Source organism: Podarcis cretensis, assembly GCF_951804945.1.
Source record: "Podarcis cretensis genome assembly, chromosome: 13".
NCBI classification, from domain to species: Eukaryota; Metazoa; Chordata; class Lepidosauria; order Squamata; family Lacertidae; genus Podarcis; species Podarcis cretensis.
Window position 1 is genome coordinate 42887213 of NC_137182.1, and position 12781 is coordinate 42899993.

Consider the following 12781-nt stretch of genomic DNA (forward strand, 5'->3'; position numbering starts at 1 on the left):
AGATGGATATTTCTAAATTCATCTGGTGGGGGGGGGGAGCCAAGAATGAAACATAAAATTATGATAGTTATAAAGGAAAGAGGAGGCATTTCCCTGCCAGACCTGCAAATGTAGTATGAGGCAGCCTGTTTGTGTTGGTTAAAAGAATGGATTACATGGGGGATTTCAATGGTGTCACCTCAGTAGAATTACACAGAACAGAAAAAGGGGGGAAATCAAAAGAAGGGAGTCTACCACAATGATTTTTTTCAGATGGCAGAGATTTTAAAATAAAATAAAGAGGAGTTGAAGGGGGAGTCATTTTGTGTCAGTGTCTTGTGTCAGTTGTTGCTTATTGAAACCCATTTCTTTTTCTGACTCTGTCCCCTCCCACTGTGATTCAGTGTCAGACTTCAGTGAATCGGCATCTTTCCCCCTTTGGCCGTACATAAGCAGATCAAAGGAAAAGGAGTCTTCTTACCACTTAGAAAGTTTAATGATCACAGCGAGAGAACAAAGAATCCATTTCCTAGGAATGGTGGCACTCCCAATTCAGGGTTCCACCCACTTCCTCCCTAGTCACCCATGTCACTACCGTGTCTTGTAACTACTGTGCTTTCTGTGTTGCCACCTTATCAGATCTTCTTGACCTTGGGCTGAGTGGATAAATGCTTTCCAGAGACAGTGAATCTGTTAACCCTTTTTCTCCCAGTGCTTTTTCTCCTAGCTGTTCCCCATCCAGTATTTCCCAGTTTCTGCCTTCTGAACTACGGCCCTCTGCAAACCACCATTCCAAATCTATACTGCTCTGGGAAGATTCAGGATCCGGATCAGGCGGAGGCTCCCACTGTTCCTCCTGAGTGCATCCCTCCTCAGCACGGTCCCCGACACTCAGATAAGCATAGAGGGAATACATTGACTTATGGCTTGTGCACAGGGTAAGCTTCCTGATCTGAAAGCCATTTCATAACCTGTTTCCTACTCATTTTTTCACACTGTTTTATGAAATAGAGGGTCCACTCCTCCAAAGCTTCCAATCTCCCCAGGTTTGTGTAATGTTCTGCCATGTTGCTGTCTGATACAGGTATGGATATGGGTGATTAAAGCAAATGATTTTTATTTCCACATGCATTAGAAACACACACACACTCCTGTACCCTCGAGCTTTCAGGGCTCAGACATGGGACAAATACATATGCAGGGAATCAACATGGTAATTTACAATTAGCAAAGACTCTTTCAAACATTTCTTCTTGATTCAGTTTTAGAACTGGAAGCTTCTAAAGAAATCAAACATTTTCAGTGAAGGTGTAGGAGATGACATAAAAATTTTTATCTGGGCCTTGAAAATCCTATGGTACAATGAGGCTTTCATCAAAGTGCACAGGCTTCCCATCCTGATTACAGGCAATGACGATGTATCTGGAGGATTTGTTATCAGAGTACTTGCAAGGTGGGCGAGTTGAGCCGCCTTTGTGCTTGCAGGTGGTGACAGTGAAGGGGCGGAGACTGATCCTCAACTCCTTTCCATAATCCTTCCCTCCAGATGCAGTGCACACAGCTATGATGTTATTCTTGGTGCCGTGGATGAAGGTGTTCACTTCCTTGCATGCTGGTTTGTCCAGCCCGCGTCTTTTCATCATGACGTCACAATACTGCTTTCCAACGTTGCTCTTGGGATTATCGTAGTGCTGCCTTAGGAACTTCTCATAGGGGGTTTCACAATAGGCTCCCAGTGCCAGAACAGACACCAGGAAGGTGAGGAGCACAAGGCCAGATCCCTTGAAAGGCATCATCGTGGGCGACCGCTGCCTGAAAGAGATATCTGGAAAAAAGTAAAGTGGATGTATAAATGCTTTCTTTCAGGCTGCTTTGTGAAACGGCTTGGAATTCAAACGAATACTATACAGTCGTACCTTGATCCCAAACGCCCTGGAACTTGGAAGTTTTGACTCCTGAATGCCACAAACCCAGAAGTGACTGTTCTGGTTTGCAAACGTTCTTTGGAACCCGAACATCCAACGGGGCTTCTGTGGCTCCCGCTTGGCTACAGGACCTTCCTGCACCCAGTCAGAAGCCGTGCTTTGGTTTCTGAACATTTTGGAAGTCAAACGGACTTCCGGAATGGATTCCGTTCGACTCTCAATGTATGACTGTACAGTGGTACCTCGGGTTACAGACGCTTCAGGTTACAGACTCCACTAACCCAGAAATAGTACCTTGGGTAAAGAACTTTGCTTCAGGATGAGAACAGAAGTTGCAGAGTGGCAGCGCGGTGGCAGCGGCAGTGGGAGATCCCATTAGCTAAAGTGGTACCTCAGGTTAAGAACAGTTTCAGGTTAAGAATGGACCTCTGGAATGAATTATGTTCTTAACCCAAGGTACCACTGTATATCCTTTCAAATTCTCATCTGCAAATGTTTTGGTGGATGTTGTCTAGTCATGATCACATGTCTGTGTGAATATTGACACTTGCCAGTCAGTACTTGATAAACAACAATGTGTTGAGTCAGCATTTCACAGTATGTCATGCAACAACAGTCTACGGAGGACAGTATCCACACAATGTATTTTATAGAGCATGATCACTCCATTTGTGTACACCCTTCACAAGTGGGTAGAATTTTCGCTATTATTATGTTTTTGACAACAGGACAAATTTCAAGTGCAGGCGGTGAAATAATTAACATTATCCACCTTACGGATGTTGGCTACTGTATTAATTACCCACCATGCCTCTGGCATTATGTTACATGTTATGGAATGGGGGGCATGTCTTCTTCACCTTCTTCGCTACAATATATCCATTTATTCCCAATTGTCAATGTCAAAAGGGACAAAAATCAATAAAATCCATAAAAAATCAATGTGCCAATTTGCTCAATTTCTCTAGGACTCCCTCACACTTCCCCTGTCCTCCATAATCCCTCAAGCAAGGTGTCAAGACCCGAATCCTGTCAAATCACTCTGCCAAGCCTTTCCTCCAGGAAATGCCAGTACATGGACCATTGTCTTCTCAGTACATGGACCATTGTCTTCTCATCAGGATGTGCTTATCTGCGCATATCTCCAGCTCTGCATATTCCCCCTCCCTCCTCCATATGTTAATCCTGTATAACCCAACCTCTTCTTAATGTATTCATGATGTAACTAGGATGTATTTTGCACTGTATTCTGGGACATGGAGGGAGTTTCAAAAGTTAATGTCACCCCTTTTTCACGGTTCAATCTCGTCTTGAACCTGTTGTGCAATAAACTTGGATCTTCTGTAGTTTGCGCCTGTGCCCGGCTGAGCTCATTTTCTTCCGCAGGGACCCACGGACACTTAGTCCGATGAGCTGGGTGGCAGAGTAGCCCCGCACCCAGATTTTAGCCGTAACACTACATAAGACAAGAAACTTAGACCATTGTTGAGGGTCAGGGAGATGAGGCCAAGAGATATTTGTATAAACCGTATAAGTTTCTCGCTGAAGCGAGATCTGAGCAAGGGACGGAATGAATCTGAGCTCCACCTCTGACCGTAAACCATAGAGAGGGGATACAGATATAGCAGATTTGAAGTAGGGTGACGAAAAAGAGCGTCTCTTGATTCTATCCTCCTCTGGCCAGAGACAGAGAAAATATACATCTATCACCATTTACAAGGGATAGTCCTCATGATATGCAAATTCCTGTGCTTAGTATTTCATTTGCATTTTAGGGGGGGGGAATGTATGTGTTAGAGATTTTGTGGGGGTGAAATAATGCCTTGAGGGGGTGTTTTCTGAAGTTGCCATATTCAGGATTGGGCGCTCCCACCTCAGTGTCCATGGAAGTTAAATCTTTGGGGGCTGGTGATTGTGGGGGGGGGGGGAGAGGCATCTTTACTCTAACATTTAGGCATGCAAACTTTTACTAAATTTGCCTGCAATCATCCATTTTTTCACATGGCCTTTTCAATAAACGGAACTTTGAAACGTGGGCTAGGGCCATGTCACAACCCTTACGGGGACCCCTCGGGGTGTCTCTAATTGATGTAAGTCATAGGGCGCCCCCTAATGGTGGTTTACCCTTAGATGGACTCCCAGCAGACAGGCAGGAGTCAAGATATAGTCTGATTTCGCCCAATGTTTAAGCCAAACAACTCATATCTGTAACCAATAAAGTTGTGGCTTATTGGAACCCATAAACCAAAACACTCATGTCCATGTGTTTATTGTCCATTAGGTGGGCAATAATGGGGGCCTTTCCTCTGGTCCATGGGGTCACAAAGAGTCGGACAGGACTAAACGACTAAACAAAAACAATATGGGGGCCTTGGCAAGCAACAACATGTTTTACATTCTACTTATGCTTCCCAAGCATAAAGGCTATTTTTCTAGAAAAAGAGGTGCCAGAACTCATCACAAACACCTCTCTTCTTCACTTTAAATGGTAATGGTGCCCTCATGAGAGATGCCAGGATCGACTTCCAGGGAGTTCTGGCTGAAAAAAGCCCTACAAGCAAGTAATGTTCTCTGAAATGTTCCTTTACCCAACATTAGGGTCGCCATAAGTCTAGAATTTCCCGGACACAGCTGAGATTGGGCCAGTGTCTGAGTGGAATTTCCTGAAATGTCCAGGAAAATCTGGACACATGACAACCCATGTCAGAAATGTTGATTTAGGTGAATTTCCTTAAAAACAGTTCAAAATCTTAATTTGTAAAAAATGCCAACAACTTTTGTTTCTGGATATGGCAGTCCTACCCAAGATTTCTTTATATATAATGTGCTTAAAGTTTGCAGTGTTAATTCTGTATAGATTTTTACTCCCACCTTCCATAAACTGAAATAGATCCACTGTTGCTATCAACTTTCAATAACTGTTACGCTCTTATGCAACAACAATCAATCCCAATAACTTACAGTTTCCTTTATTTAGCCTCCAGTCTTCTCTCTTGCTCCTCTCTGTCTGCCTGCAGCTCCAGATGACACCCTGTCAATGCTTTGCCTGGCCTTTTATTCTATGGGGGACACAGCTTCTGGCCTATGGCACATGGCCAGCTTGCAGGACCCCATTCTATTTGACTTTTCCCCAAGGTCCAAATGGAATTCTCAGGACACCAATCAGATTAGTTCCTGACGGTGCTAGTAGAAACCAGTGGAGGCTGGTCCTTTAGGATCAAAGGAGCACTGCCCCAACAAATGCAACCTGACCCCAGTCAGCCATCACCTGCTTCCTTTCTTATGCAACAGCCAGCCCAGGGGTTTCCCTGGTTGTCAACTTCCTTCTCAGATTCAGGGTTGGCCTTGCAGAATTCAGGGCGGGGAGTGAGTGCTTGGGAAATGGGACAAAACTAGAAGTAGTTGGTTCTACTGTCTTTGGCTCCTTTTCCACAAACTGTTTTGCCTAAGTTTTACAAATTGCCATATTTTTAAGTATGGGCTGTAGGGAGTTCTGGCTGTAGGTATATATCTCTTTGAAATATACTCAGAGTCGCAAAGTGATTTCATGCTCTTTATTCAGCTCATAGTGGTGAGGAGGAATGAATGCCAGTCCCCTCAAAGTATCTGCTTTATATACATTATTTACACAATGGGCTGCACATGATTGTCTAATTCCGGAATTCTACTGTAAGCCAATCAGGCTGTGGATTCACTTCTATCTGGAGCATGATTGGGTGGTTCCTGCTAACCAATCATACTGCTGCATTGTTCTAGGACCAATCAGACTGCTGCATTCTGAATCCTATTGTTCTAGGACCAATCAGACTGCTGCCTTTTGGAGCCTATTGTTCTAGGACCAATCAGACTGCTGCAGTTTGGATCCTATTCAACTCAGTACATAACACTCTTTGAAAAGGTTAGTGTTTTGTTTAGGGAGACACCTTTCATCAAGTAGTGTAATGATCTCAGACAGGCAATCAACCAAGCCCCAGTAAGAATTAATGAGTCCCTGTCAGTTTTATGACATGTTTATTTACAATTAACACCCAGAGAGCGGCTCCGAACCTGTCACTCTTAGCTATGAGTTGGTCATTCTGAGTCCCTGCCCCTTTTGCACCAAGAAGGGTGCCAAATTCCAGAACTTCCTCTCTTATATATATCCATTGCATTTTAACACTTTCATCTCTTCTGGTTCGGGGAGAAGAGCCTTCTAAATGCTGCCTCCCCCTCAATGTCATCCATCTCCTCCCCTCCCTTCTTCTGCGAGCTTTCCAAGTCTGCTGCTCTATCTGAGTCTGGGAATTCTTGATGAAGGAGGGCTGAACAAACCCACTCCTGCTCTGTCTGTGGCTGCAGTCCCTCCTCTCCAGAGTCAGACTCTGGCTCCCTCTGTACTGACATTCCTTCATCTCCAGAGTCAGACTCTTCCCAGGTGTTCTATTCAGCCGAATCCCTGACATTATTTTGGTGAGTGAGAAAAGCACAGAACTGGCAGTGCTGCGAGAAAAACAAATGGAAGTAGACCATAAAGCCACAGAGAGTTTCATAGATTTCCAATGTTGCTATTTTATTGACATAATTTCAGTTTTAAAAGAAACAGAGTGATACAGAGAAAAAAGCCGGGAAAGACGAAAGCTGTATATAAGAAATATATATTCCATGTCTGCTTATCTGAGTCACAAGGTGGAAGAGTTAGAAAAGAGGCCAGGTTTTAATAAGCTACCAGCTACAAATAACTGCGTGATCCCACACCAGCAAGAATCATGAGAAAAGGAATGAGATCATACTTTTATATTATGAAAAGCGAGTTAGAAGATGAGCAGTGGGACAAAGTGGCCCAAAGTGATCAGAGTGGAAGAATTCCTGGTGGCAATCCAATGGTGACTGTGAGCAAGGAAAACAGATATTTGCTTATGTAAAAGCACTTCTCCAACTCCGCCTTCTTGCAATCCTCTTGCCTTTGCTCAGACCTGCCCTGGAAGATTGGGGGACCACCTTGAGAGGTTTCTTGAGAGGGAGGCAGTGCAGGAGCGGGGAAGTGTAGGGGGCTGCTGAGTGTCGGAGAGGATGGTAGTGGAGGTTTGTTGCCTGAGCAGAAGTCTGCTTGTGCAACAATGGCATTCAATATATTAATTCAATTGGGTATCCATTCTCACATGAAAGCGAAATTTCCATAGTAAGGTCAAATGCGAAGTATCTCAAATAATATCTTAAACACATGGTGATTGGAACAGGAGATGAGCTCGACATGGGACCAGTTACTGGTTCCTCCGAAACAGTGCAGATGTTTTTAAGATCCTGGTCAGAGACATGAAGGAAAGTGTGTGATTCTCCGTATGTCAGGCCTCTTTGGCTTCTTAAATAGTTGCAGTAATCTTTGACTTCAGTCTTCGGGTAATCGACATACTCGTGTTTGAAGGACTGGAAATCCCTGGAGGCTTCAGTCCCCAGGACCATCCAGGAGAGCAAAACCAAGAGCAGCCATACAGGACAGGGCCCCTTGGCAGCCATGGCTCTCTGTGGCTCTTGGTGGTTGTTCTGCGCAGAAAAAACAGGAAACGGTATAAAGTTCAACAGGGCATTTTCATGCTTTCCCTTTTTCCATCAGATTTATTATATAATCCACTTCCCAGGAAATATCAAGGGAAAATCTGAAAAGAGCTATGACTGCCTTGCTCAAATTGTAATCCTAATTCCCTCATTAGGTAGTTATGAGGCTTCAGTCAGACACTGCCCCATCTACTTCAGTACTGTGATACCTCAGAATTCAAACAGAATCCCTTCCAGAACTCCATTTGACTTCCAAAATGTTCAGAATCCAAGGCACAGCTTCCAATTGGCTGCAGGAAGCTCCTGCAGCCAATCCGAAGCTGGGGAAGTTGTGTCAGACATTTGGGTTCCAAAGAACGTTTGCAAACTGAAACAATCACTTACAGCATTCAGGAGCCGAAATGTTTGACTCTCAAGGCGTTCAGACCCAAGGTACGCCTTTATTGTCTAGCATTGAGTTGTGGCCCTTCCCCATTCCCATCTCTCTTCCTCCACCCCATTACAAACCATGAAACTATAGTTTTGTTGACAGGCAGATTGAAGAAATGAATAAAACTAAGTTTCTGAGACTAATAAGCACCTCAAAAATCACACCAAAATTAGCCTCTGCAAAGACAGTGAATGACACCATTATTCTTCAGGTCACCACAGCAGAAATAAACATGAGTGAGTTCCCCAAATTAGCATACTAAAATTCCCAAAGTGCCAAACTTTTAACCTTAGTCAGAGTGTGGTGGCCTCCTTACATGAAGAAATTTATTGATTTTATTGCCAATGTATCTTTATTGCCAGAAAGAAGGAACAGTGTTTGACTCCCAGGGCAGCATAAATACAACCAACTGAAAAAAAGGTAGTCCCTACTCGCAGGCTGCAGATTGTAATGAAACAAAAGGACAAAGGGATGAGTGAAGAAGGAAAAAGACAGACCTCTGGGCCCATCCTTAAAGTCAAACAGACAAACTAAGAAATACATAAAATTTATTCAAGTCAGAGCCTGCTTTCTCTTTGAGACATCCCAATGATGACTTGGCATCTACATTCTATATTTCTAGATAAATGTGAACACCTTTGAAATGGGCACCTTTCGGGACTGTAAAATTATCCTAAATCTAGGAAAGTAGCTTTTTCCAATGAAGCTTCATTTCCCTGTACATAGAGCTTTACTTGCTACTTTCTGCTGTTCATACCTTCTCAAGATGTACATTTGTATATAAGCATACTGGGCTTCTCTAGTACAGGGGTGGTGTTACTTACATGACTTAGTCTTCCTCCATAAATTAAACAAGTTCTGCATATAGCAATATTTAAATTCCGGAGAAAGCATTGTAACCTAAATTTCAGCATGGCTCTTAAATACATTCATCCCATCAGCCTTTTGTACTCTGAATTCATGCAGCCAATCCACAGCTCAGCCACCACATCTATTGTCAGAGAGCTTGTGCTCAAAGATGATTGGCTGCCAGTGAAATGTAGGTAAAGTATATGGCTACTGTGGTGGTTATAGGGGTTGCTCGTGCATAAGTTGCCGCCGCTCCTGGCTAGGTTACCTGGTTAAACCTTTTCTGTCTGGACAGCCCTTCACTTCGTGGCTGTTTCAGTCGCTGGCAGAATCCGTCAGTGGGCATTTCTTGAACCTCTTCCAGCAAAGAAGTTCTTTGACGCCAAGTCTCTGCCTACTCTCCCTGCGTGGAAGTCTTCTGCGCAGGGTGGGTGTGGGCAGTGGAGGACCCGTGCTCTCCCCGCTGGTCTCCGGCGAGGAGTCCTGGAGCCTCCTCGCTGATTCCCCCATCTGCCCCCCTTTACCCCTGGTGTTATCCTGATTTCCTTCCCTAGCCGATGAGCTGCCTCTCTCCCTGCTGGGCCCCTCTCCAGCATCGCTTTGGAGTCTTGCCTCCACCTCTAGCTCCGATGGCAGTTCCCTGACAGCTGCCATGACTAGAACTTAGGAGAAGGAGTCACACAAAGGTTAAATATTTATTCAGAAAAATGAGTATCTGCATACAGAAATAAAATTCCAGGGGGGGATAGAAGGAGAAAAGTGTTGTTAAACATGGAAAAGGTTTATTCTGTCAAAGATGGGGGGGAAACTAAAATCAAGTATGGAAGAAAAGAAATAACAGACAAAGTTTAGCTATTCAAAAAGCTGGCTGATTTAAAACCCACCTTTCCCACTCCTGAACAAAACAATGAACATAGCTTCATAGATGAACATGTCGAGGCCTTTTTCTTACCTAGTGTAATGGAAATTGGTCTCCCAAAGAGTGGATCGAAGTATCTTCTTTCGCTCGTATGCGCCTCTGAGCATCCTTCAGGAAGAGACACCTTATATAGAGAGAATTCAGCTATCGATTGTGGGCGGGGTGCGCGGGAGAGCTCGTCCTTCACGGCTGGGGACAACCCCTCCTCAAACAGCATTTGTATAGGTGGGGAATCTAGGTTCCACTCCAGCCGGTGTATTAATATCGCAAAACGGGACCAATAGTCTCTAACTGATAGGTCCCCCTGCTTGCACCTCATCAGTTCCCGCTTGGTCACACTCTGTTCCACTTGGCTGGAATACATCGCGTCCAAAGCCTGAAAGAACTTCCGAAGGTCCCTCATGGCAGCATTCTGCGTGGCCATTAGGGGCCTGACCTATTCACGCGCTCAATCCTGCAGATGCCCCACGATATATGCCACCCTCTCTGCATCATCAGCAAAGTCATCGTGCTGCAGTTCCAAAGCGTACTCTATTTCCATTTGGAACGCATTATAGTCCTGGGGCTTCCCCCCAACTTGTGTACCAGTCCAGGCACCTTCCTTGCCACGGGGGTGGGTCTGACCTGTGCATCCTGAGCTCGCCTTTCAGCCAGCCGCACCGTCAGCAGAGCTACACGCTGTTCCAAATCTCGGTTCCTCTCCACCAGATTCTGCACACTCGCAGCTTGCTCCGCGGCGCCGGCACCTCCAGTCTGACTCATGGTCTCCTGCCTGTGCACAAGTTACGTCAGAGACTGACGGATTGCTGTAATGGTTATAAGGGGTTACTTGTGCGTAAGTGGCCATTAATTTTGGCTAGATTGCCTGGCTAACCATGCCTCAGCTGACAGCCCTCACTCCGTGGCCGTTCAGTCGCTTGCAGAATCCGTCAGTGGGCGTTTCTTGAACCTCTTCCAGCATAGAAGCTGTTTGACGCCAAGTCTCCGCCTACTCTCCCTGCGCGGGACCCTTCTGCGCAAGGAAGGAGTGGGCAGAGGCGTGCCCGTGCTCTCTCCACTAGTCTCGGGTGAAGAGTCTTGGAGACCCCTCTCCGAATCCTCCATCTCCCTACCTTCTCTACTGGTGTTGCGCTGAATTCCTTCCCCCCTGCTGGTCCCCTCTCCTGCATCGCTTTGGAGCCTTGCCTCCACCTCTCGCTCCGATGTCAGTTCCCTGACATACTATAACATTCAAGACCAATTAGCAAGTAGACCTTCATTTTTTTCTATTAATGATGCTTCATTTCCATCACCTACAGGGGAAAAAATAGGCTTCCAGCATTTCTTCCAGGACATCCTGTAACAATTTTCCACAATTTTCTGGAATGGATTCGCTTTGACTTCTGAGGTACCACTGTACAGAAGTAGATGGGGCAGTGTCTTACGGCAGTGTTAGGCAGCCTCATAACTACCTAATGAGGGAATTAGGATTACAATTTGAGCAAGGCTGTCATAGCCCTTGTCAGATTTTCCCTTGGTATTTCCTAGAAAGTGGGTTATATAAAAAATCTGATGGAAAAACAGAAAGCACGATAATGCCCTGTTGAACTTTACACCGTTTCCTGTTTTTTCTGCGCAAAACAACCACCAAGAGCCACAGCGAGCCATGGCTGCCAAGGGGCCTTGTCCTTTATGGTTAAATTTAATGAAAATGAGGAGGGATACCCAAATTTGCTGAGCTTTTTTTAGGGGGAATTGCACATGCGCCATCACCCCAGCAGGGCTAATGCTGGAGGTTGGCAAAGTGGGCAGCCACTCCCCCCATGCCACTGCAGAAAATGCTCTCTAGAGCGGTCGCCTCCCACAGCAACATGGTGGTGAGTTGTGCGCCTGCCAACCAGCTGGCTGGCGGCATGCGACTCCCCCCCCCCCCCCACTTATCCATGAATAGGATGATCACAGTTTTTTAACATGATTTTTGAGTAAAATAAACCTTGTCTAATATACAGAAAAATACAGCATATTTAATCCGAGTTTCAGCTTTTGGAGATGTCTGGAGAGCTACAGCTTCTTCGCTGTGCTTGATCTAGACCTTGAGGGTTGGAGGTGACATTTGTTCAGTTATGTGTCCGTCTATGTGTGTTTGTGCATATCAAAGATTGGGATCAAGATGAATGCTGAAAAAGCTATGGCATTCTAGTAACATCCCTCCATAAAAGTAAAGAGCCAGTTTTTCAGGTAACAAATGGGAGCTGGGGCAGTCTGATCGTTGCAACGACAAGAGAATGTCATTTCCTTATTTGAGAGATCCAATCTTTAGCCTTTCCCAGAAACATTAAGAACATAAAATAAGCCCCACTGGATCAGCCTAAAGGGCCAACTGGTCCAAACTCATGTTCTTTCTGCTCATTGAGTTCCTGTGTCTTCCTTTATCTCTGCTCAGGTGCATTTCTCCCCAGAGCCATATAATTTCCCAAGAGGCCAACTGAGGCTGGCCCAGCAGTCTACGCCAGGTATAGGTAAGCTCCAGCCCTCCAGATGTTTGGGACTACAATTCCCATACTCCCTGAGCACTGGTCCTGTTAGCTAGGGATGATAGGAGTTGTAGTCCCAAACAACTGGAGGGCTGGAGTTTGCCAAGCCTGTTCTATGCCTTTGCTTAGTGATCCAGCCTGAAGAGGAGAAATGTGTGTCTGTTGCTGAAGAGGCATCATGGAGTAATGTTTCCTGAAAAAGGCACCCACATAATTGATTCAGGAGACTACAAGTGGATACTGAGGGCTTTATACCTGACAGTTGGTGGAAGGCATGGATGTGCTGAACAGATCGTGGCCATCAGGTCTCCTCTACTCTTTCCTTCCAACTCCTTTTCTGGTTTGAGTGCCGAAAAAGGAGCAACAAGAGAAAGCAGCAATCATATCTGTTGTTCCCTATTGGCCCAAGAGATCATTGTTTTCTGAGATAGTATAGCTGGTCGTAGCCGCATCATGGACTCATTCTTGGTTTTTTTTTAATAATATTTATTGAGATTTTTTAAATACAAAAATGCAAAAATAATAAACAATAAGACATGTGTCACAACATATTTTCAGAGCTTCTTTGGACTCCCTCACATCCCCCGCTCCCACTTGCATCATTGTAAAACTTTTTCCAGCAATTTATCAACTT

At 45.0% G+C, this 12781-nt stretch overlaps 1 protein-coding gene across 3 annotated transcripts in view; it reads right to left on the reverse strand.

Moving 5' to 3' along the window:
* Positions 1–1079: 1079 nt before the first annotated feature.
* LOC307201264 (angiogenin-3-like) overlaps positions 1080–12781 on the reverse strand; it is a 346417-nt gene continuing 334715 nt past the window's right edge. Inside the window, exons 1-3 of one of the 3 annotated variants that reach the window (XM_079950320.1) lie at positions 12403–12609; positions 9668–9758; positions 1080–1791 (exon numbers count right to left, since the gene is read on the reverse strand). In XM_079950320.1, coding sequence (XP_079806446.1) covers positions 1332–1791; positions 9668–9741 — 534 coding nt within the window. In that variant the 5' untranslated portion in view covers positions 9742–9758; positions 12403–12609 and the 3' untranslated portion in view covers positions 1080–1331. Of the gene's footprint in view, positions 1792–9667; positions 9767–12402; positions 12610–12781 lie in introns of those variants that run through there. The other 2 variants (XM_079950319.1, XM_079950321.1) reach the window with 2 other exon arrangements.